This window comes from Eutrigla gurnardus (assembly GCF_963514095.1).
Source record: "Eutrigla gurnardus genome assembly, chromosome: 1".
Taxonomy (NCBI): Eukaryota; Metazoa; Chordata; class Actinopteri; order Perciformes; family Triglidae; genus Eutrigla; species Eutrigla gurnardus.
Window position 1 is genome coordinate 12,936,843 of NC_139915.1, and position 20,298 is coordinate 12,957,140.

A 20,298-nucleotide genomic window follows, 5' to 3' on the forward strand; every position below is an offset into this window, starting at 1 on the left:
TAAAGTCTTTCCACAGGCCTGATCCAACTCTGTCCAAGGAATGGAATTACCCAGCTCAAGTACAATCTCTCCTGCTTTAGTTAAGGAGTTAAACTATGATCATTTTGTTGCATAGCCTGGATGTCAGTTGGTATTTGAAACCCTAAAGGTGGTGGTGGGTGTGGCAGATGGTTTTATTTTAGTATTCCCTGTCTCTTCTGGCTGCATGTTTTATGATCGATTACGGGTTTAGTTTCGATGTCAGCATTGTAAAAAAGAAGATTAGAATAGAAGTATGGTGTCCTTGGCTTTTGCCCATGTGAGTGCAGCATTACACAACTTACTTGGATGCAAAAGATCAGAAAAAAAGAACAGGCTGGTCCTCCTGGCACCACTGGAAAGTAGAGATGATCAGCAACCCCCACGTTTAGGAGATACCTCTGATGTTTCTCTCCTTTACAGAAGCCTTGCCCCCTGTTGAGTCAACCCTCTCTGAGAGAGAGAGAGACACACACACAGACAGAGAGAGAAAGAGAGAGTGTGTATGGTAGAAGACAGTAGTAGTGTAGATATACCGTGTGTGTGTGTGTGTTTGTTTGTTTGTTTTCATCTCTCTACTCTGTTTAGATACACAAATATGATCGCATTTGTCAATCGCGAAAATTGCTTTTATTTTGAAAATTGACCGGATTGTCTTGTGTTCCTTTTTTGTGACTTCCTGCCAGAATTGACATGATCGCTCGTGGCTCGCGCACAAAATAGACCAGACGCCGGAAAAAAAATGAACTGAACTTTGAACTAGTTCAGAATTGAAATGGTGAACTATGAACGTGAACAGTTCACACATGTTCAAAGTGAACTGTTCACGTTCATAGTTCACCATTTCAATTCTGAACTCGGTTCAGAACTTTGAACTAGTTCATGAAAAGTGTGAACTTGCACAACACTGGTGTTGCAAGTAGATGCCCAGTGGAAAGGGTCAAACAATGTAGCCAATTATTTTGATTAGTCTGGTGAGCAAACAGCAAGTAATTCATAAAATAGCAAACACAAAAACATTGCTTCATGTTGAGTCCTAAATTTAGCAAAAAGTTGTCAGTTGTGTTGACAATCGCATTGCTCTGTTCCAAGATGCTTCAGAGCACAGAAAAAAAACACAATAAAAAGAAAAAAGTGGTAGTAAAATGTAAAACTACACTGTATAAAACAAAAACAGCTTTACTGTTGGATGAAGGCACTGAGATGTTTTCATGATACATTGTTTTTTTTCTTTCAGGTTGTGCATTTGTGACATTTACAGCTAGACAAATGGCCCAGTCAGCCATCAAATCCATGCACCAGTCCCAGACCATGGAGGTGAATTCTCATTCACACTAACAACTATCTGATGTTGTGTAATTGTGACCCCGATTTAAAAATAAGATGATTGTAGTGTCACTGTTGAAATATTACAACGGGAAATTATTCAACTAAAAAGAATAACAACGATCAATGATTTGCTCTTCAGTTTTAAGTACATTGTAGTAAAAAAATGTCCTTTGTGTGCGTTAAGGGCTGTTCATCGCCCATCGTGGTGAAGTTTGCTGACACTCAGAAGGACAAGGAGCAGAAGCGCATGGCCCAGCAGCTGCAGCAGCAGATGCAGCAGCTCAGTGCTGCCTCCATGTGGGGGAACCTCTCTGGACTGAACAGCCTAGGGCCACAGTACCTAGCAGTGAGTGTGTTATTATGGCCTGTGTGTGTTTCTGTGAAATGTAATGATGAGCGTGTTGACAAAGTCCAGTTCAAATGTGCATGCCACTTTCTCATATCCCCTGGTTTTAGCTCTATTTACAGTTGCTGCAGCAGTCAGCCTCCACAGGGAACGCACTCAGCAACCTTCACCCTGTCTCAGGTACTCACACACACACGCATGCACGCACGCACACACACAAACACACACACACACACACACACACACCTTAACTGTCAGGGTTGGTGAAATGCCTGTGAGGATTTTGATGACTTGGTGGAACGTAACTGTTTTTCCTCACAATCTATCTGAACAATATTCTCCGGCTTAACATTTCCAACATTTCATATTGCCACATTATTTCCGACCAGAACAGATTCTTTGCTGAGCCCTTAGATTTTTTTGTGATCGGCAGTTATCTGAAATGTCTAAGAACATTTCTGTGTGTTGAAGCAACATTCTGTTGGTGGTTAAAGCTGCTACAAAAGGAAATATCCACTGATATTTACTTTGTTTAATATGTTAAATATCTTATGCTCAATTTTCAGCTGCAGCCACATTCTTTTTTGGCCCGTGGGATTGCACCTAAATAAAAAAAAAAAAATGGTGGATCGAGTCCTAACCCTGTGTTTGTGTGTCTGTCAGGTCTTAATGCCATGCAGAACCTGGCTGCTTTGGCAGCAGCAGCAACTGCCACGCAGGCCACGCCTACAGGTTCCAGTGCCATGACAACATCTAGTAGCCCACTAAGTGCACTAGCAAGTTCAGGTAAAAAAACAAACAAACAAGAAATTATAACTTTAATACTGTTTCATAGTAAAGGTCCATGCAGTAGGGCTTAGTGGTATGGAGAGATGCATGTGAGTCAACATTCATCTCTACCAGATGTCTAATAGTCTCTCACAGCTTGTACACATGCTGTGTTCACACCAAAGCAAAGCACATTTTTTGCACAATTGCATACAAAGTCAATGCAAAGACGCAGAGTGGAGCTGGGTGCTAACACTAATGACGCAATGTGAATACGCCAAGTACTCAAAACCACGTGTATAAACCTATGGTACAAATAACAATGTTGGAGCTGTATTTATGTCGAGATAACGTTAATTTGAGTGTTGATGGAGCAGCTACAATGTTAGCATACCGGTAGCCTAGCACCCATCAACCAGACCCCATTCAGAAAACAAGCATTTTAAACGTAGTTAGCTTGTCGTGTTGCTGACAGACCTAACAAAGAATTACTTCAGACTTTTTACTGATCACAATCATTATGGAGTTATTTCAGCATCCTTTTCTTCTGGTTATTGATATTAAATCACAGCTAAATAGTTACTTTCCGGTACATCCACCTGTAGAATGTGATGTTGGGACTGTTGAAATGAATTGACTCTGAAATTCCTGAGCGTGTTCTAGCCCTGCTCTATGTGTAAAGTGTCCTGAGATAACTTCTGTTGTAATTACACTTTAAAGATTTTTATATTTAATTGAATTGGTAAACCAGCCCACGTGGATCTTGCTAGATCCAGTGAATCCAGTTTGGTGAAATCCACCGAGCACCTCTGAATGATGTCATGAACTCAGACAGGACAGAGTTTGCTTTCCTGGTGGATCTGGGACTTCAACATGTACAAAGCAGCAATAATGGTGATTTCAGCCCTGATGGAGGAAACCTGGTTGGTTATAAATTGATAAATGATCCCGCGAATTTACAGAAATTATCCTGCAGTCAAACTTGCGCAAATAATGCAAGTCGAAAATTTGCTTTGTGTTTGGTGTGCATAAAACATTTGTACATTTATAGATAACTATATATAATGTTTAAATAAACCAATGAAAAAAACACCAGAATTGCGTAACATTAATTCTCCAAATATTGCTTTTTTCAGATTGCCCTTTTTTATGATTTCTTTTGATAGACACTTCTATTTTCCGGTTGAGTTTAACAATGTTAACACTAAATGTCCCCCCGAGCAGGCTCCTCCCCCACCTCCAGCAGCAACTCATCAGTGAACCCTATGGCTTCTTTGGGGGCCCTGCAGTCCCTGGCTGCCAGTGCTGGAGCTGGCCTCAACATGGGCTCCCTGGCAGGTACCAACCCTGAGCTGGACCTGTACATTTACATTGCTTAGATTACTGTAAGGTGCTTACGCTTGTTGTAAATAATTGTCTTAAAGATTTACAAACAGACAGGCTATCTTGTGAATGTAATGTAATGTGAATGTGTGTTGGTGGTTTCTGCTATTGGGGACACTTTGTTTTATTCTGCCGGTACAACAGCAAGAAATCATACGGAGCCTATCAGTGTGTGGCCAAAATAAAAACTCAAATGTCCTCCCAGTGTTTCTAATTGTGTAATAGAAACAAGACACTTATGCTGTTTTCACACCAAATATGAAATAGATTTCTCGCATGGCATGATTGCATAAAAAGTCAATAAAAATGATCCCACAGTCAAACTCGCAAACACATTTAGTTGTCAGAGATGTTATTTGGTCCATGCTCAGATAAAGTGTGAACATCACTGTCTGCTCCTAACTTGCAGGGACACAGTTTATTTATGAATGATAGCACTTGATGTACTGAAATTGAATCCCAATTATTGTGTATAACCAGTCTCACATGCAGGCTCAACAATATTTTGTTCAGAAGGCATTTATTGTCCCTGTATTGCTTCCTCTTTTTTAGGTTTATTTAATATAATTTGACATGAAAATAATCTTTGAGAATCTTGAAAATCGCTTTATAAATGATTTATATAATAATAGTAATAATAATTCTAATGTATTATTTTTTTTATTTGTATATCTTTATTTTTAGGCTTGAATTAACCTTACCGTCTGTAAATTATTAAATAGTGAGACTGACAATGACTCTTGTTACTTACTATATATTATGTTGACCATCACTTGATTCTCTCATGCAGGCATGGCAGCACTGAATGGCAGCCTCAGTTCTGGAGGCCTGTCTAATGGCTCAGGGAACACCATGGAGGCCCTGAGCCAGGCCTACTCAGGTATCCAGCAGTATGCTGCCGCTGCCCTGCCCAGCCTCTACAACCAGAGCATGCTGTCGCAGCAGAGCGTCTCAGCTGCTGGCAGCCAGAAGGAAGGTGGGTTCTGTGAATTATGTGGGTTTCTGGGTTCTCTGAGTTCTGTGGGCTAAGAGTATAAAGAAGGAGATTATATGGGACAGTACAGATGGAGTGACTGGACCAGAGAATAGAGAATGGACATTGAACTGCTTCTCTTCTTTTTTTAACAGAAAATGACTCGAACAAAGTTGTCACTCATCTGACAATATTAATGTTGTTTCCTATGGTGTGATAAGAGTGTGTGGATTCAGCATTAAGTTATACTTTTTAATAACTTAGTCCGTCTCTCTGTGCTTCAGAACATTACGACTCCACTGATGATAGTCATTACTGTAAAAGCTCACCCCAGTGAGTCCAACACTTGTTGTCAGTAGTAAGCTGTAAAGTTTACTTTATATGGAAGGGGCCCACTACAGTGGTTGCAATGGCAACAGTACACAAGTATGCCGCTCTGACTATTCTGCTATGTTGAATGGGAATGTTTGTTCTACTCCTTTTTTTATTTCTATGATTATAACAGATCTGTAGACCAAAATGTTGAGCTGTCGACTGTGTTAGTAATGTTAGTTTAGAATACTTGTATATAAATTATAGCAATTGATATAAACTGACCTGTAGACTGCTATAGACTCCCCTTTGCAGATAAAAAATAACTTGGTGCAAGCGTACTCAGTGCTTTACTAAGAACTGTTGTGGGCAAGTGGTTAGAGATGTTTGTGATCTGTTTTTCATATTCTGCTAAGAACTCTGTCTTGTTTTAAATCTGCTGCATCAGCCAGTGACAGTCGCAGCACCGGTAAGACGTCACCATCTTCTCTCTGACATGGCCACAGATTATCATCTTCCTCCTCAGCTCCCTTTTATTCAAACAAGTTCAAGTCCATTTGTGTTTAGCCCTCCTATACTACTTATACTCTATACAACAAAAAATGTATAATTGATGTTGTATATGATACTACAGAGCCCTCCAGAGGTGGGAAAAATAGGAATGTGGAAATTAGGATTGGCACACTCTGCAAATGGCTTCAAATTTGTGATCTTAGCCCCACCTGATGTCAACTTGGAGGAGGGTGAAAAATACATACAAAATCTGGATTGTGAAATTGACTAATTTAAAAACACTGTATCACTGTCTCAAAAATGCATTGAGGGAATTTCTTAACATCTGACACAAAAGTCCACCTGGACTCAAGGATCAACTGTTTAGATTTTGGTGGTCAAGGTCACTGTGACCACACATCCTATTCTCTTATTTGTGATATCTCAGGAACGTCTTTCTTCAAATTTGGCACCTATGTCAACCTGCACATAGGTCACATGTGACAATTTGACACAAATTTGTTAAAATGATGACGTGATGAAGTAGTGCCCGCCCCTTCAAGGATCCCCTCACAGAGTTTAGCTGCATTTCTGCCATGGAAATCACCACAATCACCACTTCTAAACTAAAGGATGTTACAACCGCACACATTTCAGCAGGAATATGGTCCAATTCGGGGAGAAATGAACAACATCTGTAACAAAGAACCCAGGTTCTGCAGAAATTTGGCTCAGGTAAATATTGCTATTTATTTGTCTCTGCCACATAATGTTAACTTAGTATTCATGCATAATATCTGTAAACAACTGTTTTATGTTTGTCTTTACAGGTACATTTATGAGGAATGACATACAGAGCCAAGTGAAGAAGAAAATATTTATTCTGATACTTTTTGATGATGTTCTTCAATTGATGTCCTTGCTGTTTCTGGTATACAAAATAGCTTAAGAAATATATATAGTTAGAAATCAAATTTACTCAGAGTTTATTGATGTCTGGAGGAAAATATTGAATCTCCCCTCAAAGGTATAATTCAAGTTACAGTACATATCTCTAAGAAGGGATTATAAATACTACTGGTTCAAGAAGATTTCAGGATTTGAGAGAAACATGAATTATTATCCAGCTCTTTTTAAAATATATATTTACATTTGAGTGACAGGTTAAATTAAATTCATCATGAATCTGATAAAGAAACTCTCAAGACTAATTTATCTCAATTTATAACACTGGATTAGAAGATTCACAGACTGCATTAGTGATAATAACATAAAGAAGGCCATGTTATGTACTAAGCTAGGAAGAAGGCACTCAACAAAGCTAGGATAGGACATTCTTTGTATTATTATTGTGTCCTTATTTGCTTTACAACATACTTAGGGAATATCGTGCCTGCATAGTGAATTAGTGGGGGAAAAAAACAGTTATGGCTGACATATGAACTTTTGCAGCTTTGTACATGTAGTGGAAGTCCCAGATACGCTGGGAACCAAACATCATCCAGAAGTGTTGGGTTAATTTCACCAGCTGTATGTATGTATGGGGAAATAACTCCATCATGACCATTTATAAAAAGTCTGAAGTCATACTTTGTTAGGTCTGTCTGCAAGATGTCAACCAACAACTTTTAAAATGCTTGTTTTCTGAATGGAGTTTAAATACATAAATACGGCAGGGACATTTGTACCATATACAGTCTCTGATTTATTCACATAGATTTATTTCTGTACTAATTAATACAAATGTAATCAAAGTAATAGTAAAGTGATTATCCTGACATCATCCTTAGTTACATCAGACCAATAAAACTTAACATATAAAGCAGCAACTCTTATGTAATAGAGTTTATCCTGTATTATGTCAACATAACCGATTTCATTCATTTGAATTTTTGTACTCGTCAGACAGTTATTGCTATATTTTTGCTGTGAAATGTTTGTCAAAGCTACAGATTATTGTTTGAGACCCTTATGAACTGTAGAAAATATTGTACAATTCTTATTGTCTGTCAACACTAATAAAGTTTGACTGTAAAACAGATAAATGTCACGTGTCAGAATCTATGACCATATCATACTCAGTCATATCACCTGTCACCCAAACAATTACATAAAACCTTTGTGAACTTGCATGTTATATTTCTTTAATACCATAGGACACTTACTCCTTAATTTCCCTAAAAATAAAGCACTCTCTCATAGTCGATGTCGGAACAATACAATCAAAATGATTATAGTATAGAGATAATAGTATAACAGGAAATGTTAGAATTCACTGCAACATCATCTTGTGTAGTTAACAGCTTCAATAAAGTGATTAAAAGAAAAGATCCGAGTATGGAGAAAGATCTGAAGATTTGAGTGTAACTTGTGAGCCTTTAAATCTCGTAAATTCCATGTAAGTTCCTGGGGGCAAGAACTAGTTTGATATTGTCATTATTTAACATGTTATTTAAATGTTCGAATGATTGGTAAAACAGACTCTTTCATTGGCAGGTCCAGAAGGTGCCAACTTGTTCATTTACCACCTGCCCCAGGAGTTTGGAGACCAGGACCTGCTCCAGATGTTTATGCCCTTTGGAAATGTCATCTCTGCTAAAGTCTTTATTGACAAACAGACAAACCTCAGCAAGTGTTTTGGTGAGTTAATGTTTAATGTCAACTACTGCCTTCTAATGATCATTAAAATAAAAATGTACTTACAGTGCTGTGGTAAAATGATTGTAATTGACTCTGCTGCAGCTTCAAGCGTTTTATGTCTTGGCAGCACAACAACCACTACAAGCAACACACCGGTAGTTTGTTATTTCCATGACCTTCAAATCGTCTTTGCCCGTCTGTCTGGTGTTTTGGCTCCAAGTACAACACGCAGATGGGAGCCGCACCTTAAATACAATATTAGGGCAGGGACCAGCAATCACATGAGTGGGAAGCTTGACAGGACATGGGGAATGACAGACTATCAAAATAAAACAGGAAGTACATGTACACAAAGAGAAACTATCTAATTTGACGGGTCCTTACACATGTGCCAAGATCATAGAAGTAAAATGAGAATAGAAGGGACGTTCTCATTTAAATCAACATAGCGGGATGGTCAGAGGGGCCGACATTATTATGTGCCATAGTGGCCATTGTGGCATGTCACTTTTTGAAGAGTAAACCCACTAACAGCAGGTGGTGGACTCAGTGAAGTACGGTGTTACAGTTACGTCTATCAGTGGCGGAATAACGTTACGAAGCATAGAGACAACTTCATCCACACACTGTTATCACACTGTAGGAAACAACATTGATATTGGTAGACAAGAGAGAACAGGTGCAACATTTAAGCAGTGGAATTAATAAGCTAGCTAGCTAACTGGACATAACTTTCTTCAAAGCATTGCACTATTCACAGACTTTTTATTTGCAGTAATTCTTGTTACCAGATTTCAAATGTCCTGAGCATTTTATGACGTCCTCTGTTGCATTTCTCGTTTAGGCTTCGTGAGCTATGACAACCCGGTGTCATCACAGGCTGCCATCCAGTCAATGAATGGTTTCCAGATCGGTATGAAGAGGCTGAAGGTGCAACTGAAGCGCTCAAAGAATGACAGCAAGCCTTACTGAAGGTGCTGAGGCACTGCAGACTTAGTTAGGCAGGATGGTGTTATGGTAAGTGGAGTATGAATAACCCTGACTGGTCCACTCAGAAATGTATGCATTACAGCGTGATATCTGCTGTGCTGCCTCTCCTGGTCATTTTAACATGTCCAGGCAACGTGAAGCTACATGCAAGAGTTGTTTTCAGGCTAGACTGGGTTCTTCCTGTGTTATATTGTGGTTTATGCACTTTGTTTTCCATTTACAATATAAGGTGTAGTTTAATTTATGTTGATATGTTATCAGTTTGCTGTGGTACATAATACACATATGAGTTGATTGTTAGGTTGTCTTGCACATTGACAGTCAGGTCAGATAGGTGCTAAATCCATCTGTTTTTCTTCTTGTTCAACTTCCCCTCCACCGCACAGACTCAGTGTAACATTTCTGAAATCAGGCGGCAGCTGGAACCGACAGAGCCACATTTCATTAGGAAACCAAAATCATTGCTAGATTTCATTTTCACAAACCAAGAATGGATGGTTTCCCCTACTTTTGTATTAGATCTCTGTATTATCTCTTGAAACGGCGCTAATGTATGTGATATACATCTAAATGAGTTGTAAGTTTCAAGGTTAGGTAAGATACAGAAGCTTACATCATTCATAAGGAGGAGCTCCACTTGAACATGCTCATGCCACTTACATGTTTATCCTCATTCTGCATTTGTAAAAGGCGTGTGTGAGTCTTGGTCCGGCTGTTGTGATATTTAAGCAGCCTGTTGATGCTGTGACCGTCTTGCTCCTGTTCTCTGGTGTTTCCACTAAGCTAAAGTCACTGAATCAAGTTTAGCATCCAACCCGTAGCATTCTTGTTGATGGAGGAAGAGAGGAGATGGTTGGCCTTAGTAACTGTTCCTCTCTGAGCTCTACGGTTTGACTGGACTGCCACCTGTTACACCTAAACATGAATGTTTGATAATCGAAAATGGAATTGGATTTGTACATCTCAAAGCACTTTACACTACCTGCCAATATTCACCCATTCCCACATTCATTGATACACGCAGCCCCTCCAGGAAGTTGTTGCGATCGCAAAAATGAATTCAACCAATCAATGTGAATTATGCACAAGCTTACAATTTGTCCAATCCCTGCAATTCTCAAAATACTTTGGAGATCGCCAGAAGATTGCTTGAAAGTTGTCTTCTTGCAGTTGGCTATAGTGTTTCTCATTTCCAGTGTTTATCTCAATGTAAAACATGTATTTTCACTTTAAAAAGTAAAACTGTTGGGATACAGCGAATCACACTGATCCATCTGTTAAGTGGTTCCATCTCCAGTCTGATCTGGATCACAGCTGATGGCTATGTAATTAGTTCACATAATGTAGCGTAACGCTTGCTGTTAGGACACAGCGTCTCTGACAACAGAGGGTTGTTGTTGAATTATTCCTGCAGTTACATTTAATTTCTAATGAATGAAAGTGATGCCGTGTGACTTCCGCCATGTGGTGCATTCGGTGTTGTGAGGGAGACAGCCACCTGGAGGGACTGCACTGATGACAGCCTTCAAGGTTTGCCCATCATGAACTAATCGAAATGCTCATTCATACACTCACACACAGATGGGGCAGCCTTTGGGATTCATTCTGGGTCCAGTATCTTGCCCAAGGACATTTCGATCACACCACATCAGTCTTACTCTCTCCGATTAGTGGAAGACCCACTCCATCACCTGACCCACAGCCGCCCATATATCTGACTTGTCTGGGTATTGCGTTTATTATATTCTTCTTTATCTGGAGGTTGGTAAGACTCAGTCCTAATGCAGTTGAACTTGCATGCAAGTATAGACTTTTGTCGAGGACTAAAGGCAGCAGTTTTAGTGGCGCTCCTCCTTTGTCATTGCATGCTGAGAGACAGGTCAAAGGTTGGGCTGTCAGCTGGAACTAGCAATACTGTGAAGTTTGGGAATAACGCCAAACATCATAGGCCTGTTCCACTCATCTTAATATCAAATAGTCTGTCTGATGCAGGTATATTGCTTTGTATAAATACATTTCATGGTATTACCTAGTTTCTTAGTTTCGGAATCCAGGTGTTTTGTACAAAAAATCATCAACACCCCTCAGCTACTTTCCTGCTAGCTAATCGACAGAGGGCTATACCACTGAATATCTTCTGTTATTGGAGAATTCATATAAATGTCAAATTGCTTAAGGCAAACCTGTTAGTTGCTTAGACTTGCAAGAAACTGTGTGTTTTTTTAACTAGGAAGTCAGACAATTGTTGAGATGTATATTTAAACTACTATGCCTTTTCTATTTTTATATAGGTTTTATACTTCCCCTGTATGTTGGGGAACTATTTATTGCCTAAATTATTATTTCTGAATTGAAATTATTTTGAAAACAAATGTTAAGTCCAACAACTTCATTTGATCTCCTGGTGTGTGTCCTCTCCTTGCCTGTTTTGTGTTGTTTCCTTTTTGGTGATGTGAACTACGTGTCAGTATAGCATGGACTGTGTGTGTAGGATCTGTCAGTGCTGCTACAGACTTCGTACAACCCGCTTTCTGTCATGCATGCCTTCATCTGAATAAATCGCTCATTTTCCAAAAAACAAAGGGAGCATAGTTTATTGTAAAAGTATATTTCAAACCTGTGTCTGTGGGTTCCTTTTTTCTGTGTGAATAAATGGTGATCTAGTGTGCTGTCAACAACTTGACACCATGTTGAGTCCTGGATGGATAATAAACTAGTATTGTGTCCAGGTCCACATCCAAATATTTTAATCAGAGTAAAATCATCTTGACAGTAAGCCTACGGTTTTTGATGCAAGTATGACCAGAGAATCTCTCACTGCTACAGAGGCACTCACGTCAAAACCATGTTCCTGGAATATTGCCCCATTGTATCACTGTTATGCCTATATGTGTATGCTAGGGTATACCAAAACCTCATTATGTATCAGGGACTTGTAGTCATATCTGATCCACCTGTATTGTGATTTGAGACCCCTTTCTGATTCTCTTTCTCTGACTGCATGTGGACTTTGGTAGTGGCGAGCATGGGGAAGTTGGATGACGTGTTTTTAGCTGTTGTTTTGGTGCTCAGAGTGAGCCTTGAGGCATTTTCTGAAGGGAACCCTGTCAACAGCTGTGTTTCCATTCACATATTTGTATCCATATTTTGGAGTATTGCATTAGAAAAGCTGTAATCAATTAAGAAGAAAAGTATTTACGCTCGCTTTAGTTGGTTGTAGGTTTGTCAAAAAGGAGTTGATGTACTAAATGAGATATGGAAGCCTTTGCCAAATAAATTCTGATATAGCAAATTTAACTCAGACAATTCATCAGCTGTTTCTGCTGGTGACGTCTTATCGCATATTTCCATAACGTGTCTCCAATAGTAGCTGAAATGACAGAGCACTTAAAACGTTGCCAATTGAAGCAAGTTCATAAAGACTTTTCTCCATTTTCTCTCGTAGATTGTTTGATGGCCAATGTGACTTGTTTTATTTCTAGTTCTCAACCTCTACTTCGTTTACTGGCAAATTATAGTCATGCATAAAGTGTCATGGCACCAACTTCTCACCAAACGACTTTGTGGTCAGATTTAATTGCTCCAAAGCAGTTGATGGAAATGCATCTAATTCGCATTTCTTCTTCTTTTTTTTTACATTTTAAAGTTTCAGAGATGCGGGCGACAAGCAGAATGCTTGTCTCCGCATAGAGTATGCAGCAGTGGGGCCCGCTGTGACTGGGGCAGGTAAGACTGCTTGCCTTGATGACGTGGGTTGTGAATCTGAATCAGATTAAGTTTCTGTAGATGACAGCGTCTTTCAGAATGTAGACTTGTGTTCTTTGGAGGAAATCCAGGACACATTTGGGAAATTCCTTCCTTCCTTCCTTCCTTCCTTCCTTCCATCCATCAATCCATCCATCAATCCATCCATCCATCAATTTTCCTCCACTTATCCGGGGCCATGTTGTGGGGGCAGCAGACTTAGGAGGGCATTCCAGATGCCCCTCTCCCTAACAACGCTTTCCAGCTCCTCAAGGGGAACCAGAGGCGTTCCCAGGCTAGATAAGATTCCTAATCTCTCCAGTGTCTACCCTGGAGCCTCGTCCCAGTTGGACATGCCCGAAAAACATCTAAAGGAGGAGGCATTTGCCCGAACCACTTTAACTGGCCCCTTTCAGCTCTCGTCGGAGTTCCATCTGAGCTCCTCAAACTATCTCTAAGGCTGAGCCCAGCCACCCTACGAAGGAAGCCCATTTTGGCTTTCACTACCCAAAGATTTTGACCATAGTGTCGGAACATAGATGGACTGGTAAAGAGCTTTGCCTTCTGACTCAGCTTCCACTTCATCCCAACGGTCCGGTACAACACCTTCACTTTGCTGACAAAGCACCAAACCACCTGTTACATCTCCATTTTACCCTCACACCATATATTTTAGCTCCCTCCTTTGGGGCAGAAATTCTGACTTCAGTCAGGATTGGTGACATGGGACAACGTTGATGGGGGCCAACCAGGGATGAAAAGAGTGACTATTTTGGTCGCGCATGTGCAAGCAGTGATGAGTCAGAAATTATAACATTTAACACTTATAATATCACCCAAAAAAAAATTTGAAGGTTATTTTTATTTCTTGTTTGTGTTGAGATTTAAATCAAGAAAAAACATTTATCTTTATCTGCCCATTTTTCTTATCTTTATTCCTGCTTATATTTATTTACATAATGTGTTAGGAAAATACTTACATACTTAGTTGTTTTCTTACCAATAACTTCCGTGGTGACAGGTGTATAAAAACAAAAGCACTTGGCATGCAGGCTGTTTCTACAAACATTTGTGAAAGAAAGGGTCACTCAGGAGCTCAGTGAATTCCAGCGTGGTACTGTGATAGGATGCCACCTGTGCAACAAGTCTAGTCGTGAAATTTCCTCGCTCATAAATATTCCACAGTCAACTGTCAGTGGGATTATAACAAAGGTGGAAGCGGAACTCAGCCACGAAGTGGTAGGCCACGTGAAATGAAGTGCGTAGAGAGCTTCATAGAATGGGTTTCCATGGCCGAGCAGCTGCATCCAAGCCATACATCAGCAGGGGCAATGCAAAGTGGCAGATGCAGTGGTGTACTGGACTCTAGAGCAGTAGAGACGTTCTCTGGAGTGACGAATCACGCTTCTCCTTCTGGCAATCTGATGGATGAGTCTGGGTTTGGCGGTTGCCAGGAGAACGGTACTTGTCTAACTGCATTGTGCCACATGTAAATTTTGGTGGAGGGGGGATTATGGTGTGGGGTTGTTTTTGGCTTGGCCCTTTAGTTCCAGTGAAGGGAACTCTGAATGCTTCAGCATACCAAGAGATGTTGGACAATTTCATGATCCCAACTTTGTGGAACAGTTTGGGGATGGCCCCTTCTTGTTCCAACATGACTGTGCACCAGTGTACAAAGCAAGGTCCATAAAGACATGGATGAGAGAGTTTGGTGTGGATGAACTTGAAAGGCCTGCACAGAGTTCTGACCTCAACCCGATAGAACACCTTTGGGATGAATTAGAGTGGAGACTGAGAGCAAGACCTTCCCGTCCAACATCAGTGTGTGACCTCAAAAATGCGCTTCTGGAAGAAAGGCAAAAATTCCGGTAAACTTACTTAGCCTTCCCAGAAGAGTTGAAGCTGTTATAGCTGCAAAGGGTGGACCGACATCATAATAAACCCTATGAATTAAGAATCGGATGTCACTTAAATTCATATGCGATTTAAGGCAGGTGTATTATTGCAGTGCCAAAAGGTGCATTGTGCACCTTAATTAAATGCTGGTGCACCAAAATGAAAAAGTTAGTCTGGAACACCAATAGTATCAGAATCAGAAAGGAGTTTATTACCAAGTACGTTTTCACATACAAGGAATTTGCCGTGGTGTAAAATAAAGCAAATTAGCGCAGTCAAGAACATAGATAAATAAATTCCCATTACAATTAAATAGACACTATAGCCATACCATAATAATACATTGTACAAATGACAGTTAAGATGATCAGGATCAGATCTGGGGTTCGACAATCAGTCGGAGCCTCCTTTCAAGCACCCTGGAATAAATATTAGTTGAGCACTTTGATACCCAAATAATTGGAACACACTCTCTGGTCTTCCTTTTTTAAAAATGGCATGTCAGAAGCGTGTCTACCAAGACAGACCAGCAATGTCAAGAGTCTCAGCATCTCAGGGTGAATATCGTCTACCTCTGGTACCTTGCCGCCAAAGAGCTTTTTGACTATCTCAGCAATGTGCCAACCCATGGAGGACATTTTGGCTGGGTTCAGGAGTTCCTCAAAGTTTTGTTTCCACCACTCAACAATATCCCTAGTGTGTTTCTGCAGTTCTCCCCCTCCTAAGAACACAGCCTGTCATGTAATGAGTCATGTAATGGTTTGCTAGAACTTCCTTCAGGCCAACCAGAAGTCCAACTCCATACTTTCCCTGAACTCCTCCCACACCCAACAGTCTCGGCTGTAGCCCTTCAAACGGTACCTGTCTGCTGTTTTGGGAGACCCCTGGGCCAGTCCAAAAGGCGTCCTTCTTCAGCTTGACGGCCTACTCCACAGATCAAGCAGGCCCTTCCTCTCAATCACCCCCTTCAGGTTATGCATCAGTGAATGCATCATTCTCATTTAACCATTCTGAATGATGTAGCTAAATGTTACATATACAAATATGAAGACTTACTGGATATAGTTGATGATAACACAAACTTTATAGTCAGATTTATTAATCATGAAAAGCCTTCGTCTGTGTGGACCTTGTTTAGCTTTTACTGTGCCACACTGGTTGGGTGTTTTGAATAGAAAGAGATATTTCAAAGGCCCAAATTCAATCAAAAGACCACAACCAGCCATATCTTTGGACGTCACTCAATACATCGTAATTTTTCTACTCTTTCCTAAGCCCATTGGTTCCCACTGAAGAGGTAAATCTTAAAAAATGTATAACATTTGGCCGTGTATGTGGAACTGAATCGAAATAAACTACAGTGGGTGTGTTCATCGTAATGAAAGAACATTCACCCACCCAACATGTTTGATGGCTGGGTGACATGTTATGTTTTTATTTAACAACAATGGAGCCCTTTGGCACAGAGCAAAATTATATTTCAAGTTTTGATACACACACAATATATCAAAACTAAGATTGTGTACTAGGATCTGGTCATTGTTGGTTTGGCTCTGTACATGGGATTTGTTGATTCTACAGTATAGACAATATAAACAGACTTATCCCTTAATGTAAAATGGAAGCTGTCAGAAATAAATCAGGGTATTTATGATTTGTCAGATGGCTTATTGTAAGATCATGTGTAACTGGAAATACAAAAGAAATCTCTTAACTTAAACTATACACAACATTGTTAAGGACCATTTTAAAATTCATGCTGTGTAGTTCAGGTGTTCCACTTTCTGGTCGAGAAAGTTGTTTTCAATTCATTTCTTTATGGCATAAAAATGAAATATGAAATGCTAACTGTAAAAACATACTCAAATGGTCTAATCAGAGTGTAGATTAAGTACTTATCTTTGTCAAATATGGATTTCTGTTGTGCATTAAAGCAATACAGAATGTTTAAATTAATCTGCAATAAAACATACATTACTAATTATCAATATATATCATCAATATAACTGACAAAAATATATTATGGTGTTGTCACTCATCTGACAATATCAATATTTTCTGCAGTGTGATGATAATGCGTGAACTAAGCTTTTAGTTATTAAATGGCACCACTGACCCACCATGGCAATGGTACACATAACAATGACGATTTTATTCATTCATATGGGGAAGTCTGTTTTACTACCCTCATTTCTATGATTACAACAGATCAATAGGTAAAAAGTAATAAGTCCAATAGCACTCTTCATCCTCCTGCATGTTATCACTAATTCTGTGCAGTCATTTTATTCAGGCTGCAGTGTGAGCTGCTGTGTTAATCCACCTGGTAGCATGTGGCCGTCTTCACTCCGTCCCTGACACTGACTGTTGAGTTATATGACTTTAATCCACACCACATAGAGATGATCATTCTTGTTTTCTTTTCTCTCTCCTGTCTGTGTTCCATTACCGTTTAACATAGGTATGTCTCCCTGTTTTGTTTTTCTTTTTGTTTTTCTAGATCTCTTCCTGTTTGCCCTAGCATGTTGATGTGGCGTCACAGTTCATCGTCCAGTCCTTGTCTTCCGCACTTCTCTGATGCTTCCAATTTCCCCATTGACCTTGTGTTTGGCATTGATTACTAGGGGGTTTTGTTTTGTTGTTTCCCATATGTTCTCTGTGCTACCAACAGGGGCACTAGAAAGACTGCCCCTGGAAACGTTTGAAAGTTACATTAAAATCAATACAAGCAAAAAGAGAATCTATTTTTCCAGAACTGAGTCGCATAACTTTTTGCAAAATCAGTTTGACAGAAGTCTGACCATTTCAATGTGTTTTCATCTCCCGTGTTGTGGAGCAGTCCTCCCAGTGCCCCGTCCTCTGGGTTTGTTGTGTTTTTGTGTGAAAGCAGCTAATCTGTCTCTAGGTGTGTGTGTGTGTGTGTTTCGCCTAAATTAAACACTTTTCAAGCAAGTTAGTGATCATGTGTTGTTAGATATTAATTTCATGCTAGGCTAGCTACGGGTTCATCCTTGGAAGTTCCCATTTGAGTGATGTTATGAGGAGGTAACATTTATCGTCATTGTAAAAATCAGTTTTTACTTTGAGTCTATCGACTGACCACTGAAAGCAAATTATGCTGTTCTGCTCTCTCTCTTTTTTGTATGGAGAATCAGAAACAATCCACAGAGGAGATACTTTTGTCACAGTGTATTTAGTATGCATGTTATATATATATATATATATATATATATATATATATATATATATATATATATATATATATAGCACTGAAATTCTTGACAAAATGTGTTCTACTTTGTGGTATGTTCAATGATGAATAAACTGGTGCCAAATGTTTTGCACTATCAGTATTTCTCCCCTTTATTGGATTTGTTTTACTGGTTGTTGATTGTTGCTGTTTGCAACATTAAATGTATGGAAATAAAAAGACCTCACAGACCAATTTCACAAGTGGCCTACTCCAATGCAGTGGTGTTGTTTGTGTGTTTTAATAAATATAATCCAGAAACCTTACAGACCCACACTCATTTAGGCTGCAGTCTTTCTGTCTCCCAGTCCTGTCTTATACAAAATGACCTTCCCACAATTAACCCTCCATTATGACTCCAGAGAAACATATTTTTTACTCCTGGGGTTTCATCCACAACCCAGACCTCCTTCTCTATGTGTACTTTCACAGACACATGAAAACAAACATAATCCATATTTCTAAAATTAGGAAATACGGATACGCAAACAAAATCCATCCAGCCATCATCTACTGCTTATCCTGTATTCAGGGTCGCGGGGGGGCTGGAGCCGATCCCAGCTATCATTGGGCGAAGGCAGGGTGCACCCTGGACAGGTAACCAGTCCATCGCAGGGCCGACATGTATAGACAGACAGGTAACCAGTCTATCACAGGACTGACATGTAGAGACAGACAGGTAACCAGTCTATCACAGGACTGACATGTAGAGACAGACAGGTAAGTCTAGGCCTACAGCAGCATAACTAAGAGTTGGTTCAATAAACCTGAGCCAGCTAACTATAAGCGTTGTCAAAGAGAAATGTTTTTCCTAAATACTTCTGAGTTCTCCTCATCTTTCCTTGACCTCATGACGTTTTTCCTCGAGGTCAAGGAAAAGTGATTAGAGTGACTGTGTTCAACATAATATACTATGACTTTTTTTCTTGACTTTTTCCTCACTTTTTTGACTTCCACACTATGACCTTTCTACGACATTAAAGTATAAAAAAAAAATCAGGCGACAAAATGTATATAATATGTAATAAAATGTAATGAAAAGCCATCCTTACTCACATAAAGTAAAGTCTGAGTCTTTATTTATCCCACGGCAGGACATTTACAGTGTTACACCAGTAAATGGGATAGTTAGTTCAATAATAAGAAGCATCAGTTAAATAATAAATAATTCACAAGTAAACATATAACTAAATGGTTGAATTCACATTGTTCACACACAAGGATTGATATTGAACCGTTGTATTGATATTCCCAGTAGTTCTGAGCACTTTACTGGCAGCAGTGTTGATTGTAACAGCAACAGGAAAAGGACTGAAGTTGGTCACTGAATGAGCTTTTTAAAGAACCAACAACATGGAGAGAAGTGAACAATGCGCTTTCTGGAGTCCATCGTTGTAGTTTCATCACCGCAGACCCACGTCAATCATCAGCTGTGCAGTGAAAGGGCAGTTGGATTCTCTGAGCATCGCGATCATCTTTTCAATTCAATTGTATTTATAGTGTTGCATCACAACAGAAGTTATCTCAGGACACTTTACACATAGCAGGACTAGAACACACTCATGAAGTCCCAACATCAGCCAGGAGCAACAGTTTCAGCGACAGTGGTGAGTTTGAGGCAGAAATCTCTAGCAGACCAGGCCCTTGGGTTTCACATGCATTTGGTGTTGGAAGTGTTGGAAGTGTTGGAGTTAGGTGGAGTCAGTGGGAGCTGAGCTCCCATAGAGTGAGGACTGGCTCCCGTGAACGCAGTTAACTCAAATATTTGTGGGGGGTCTCTGAAAATACAGCAGGATAATATTTTAATTACAAATGAAGCTATTTTCCCTTCCACATACGGATTAATATTGACATTAATGATAAATAGCAACACGACAAGTCATGAGAGTAGCCTAAAGTTGTAGTAAAGCACCGTGAATGCAGCATGGCTGTACTACACCACCACTATGCATGCAAACTATCAATTTGAGATCTTTTCAACAAAAAATAAAAATGATCAGTTTGTGTGCACAGTGTGTATGTGTGCGCACACAAGTGTCACACGTAGCGTAGCCGTAACTAAAGGCACACCTATTTCCTTATAGCCTACAGTATATGTAGGCTACTTACGTGACTCTAAATTGCCCGTAGGTGCAAATGTGAGTGTGAATGGTTGTC

General features: G+C 39.7%; 1 protein-coding gene across 4 annotated transcripts in view; it reads left to right on the top strand.

Annotated features, from left to right (window-relative positions):
• Positions 1-17,627, top strand: part of celf1 (cugbp, Elav-like family member 1) — a 49,269-nt gene extending 31,642 nt beyond the window's left edge. For 2 of the 4 annotated variants that reach the window (XM_084019246.1, XM_084019247.1), the window contains exons 7-15: positions 1,256-1,335; positions 1,532-1,693; positions 1,804-1,873; positions 2,357-2,479; positions 3,686-3,799; positions 4,635-4,820; positions 8,118-8,261; positions 9,106-9,278; positions 17,392-17,625. In XM_084019246.1, coding sequence (XP_083875372.1) covers positions 1,256-1,335; positions 1,532-1,693; positions 1,804-1,873; positions 2,357-2,479; positions 3,686-3,799; positions 4,635-4,820; positions 8,118-8,261; positions 9,106-9,233 — 1,007 coding nt within the window. In that variant the 3' untranslated portion in view covers positions 9,234-9,278; positions 17,392-17,625. Of the gene's footprint in view, positions 1-1,255; positions 1,336-1,531; positions 1,694-1,803; positions 1,874-2,356; positions 2,480-3,685; positions 3,800-4,634; positions 4,821-8,117; positions 8,262-9,105; positions 9,279-17,391 lie in introns of all 4 variants that reach the window. The other 2 variants (XM_084019248.1, XM_084019249.1) reach the window with 2 other exon arrangements.
• Positions 17,628-20,298: the final 2,671 nt, after the last annotated feature.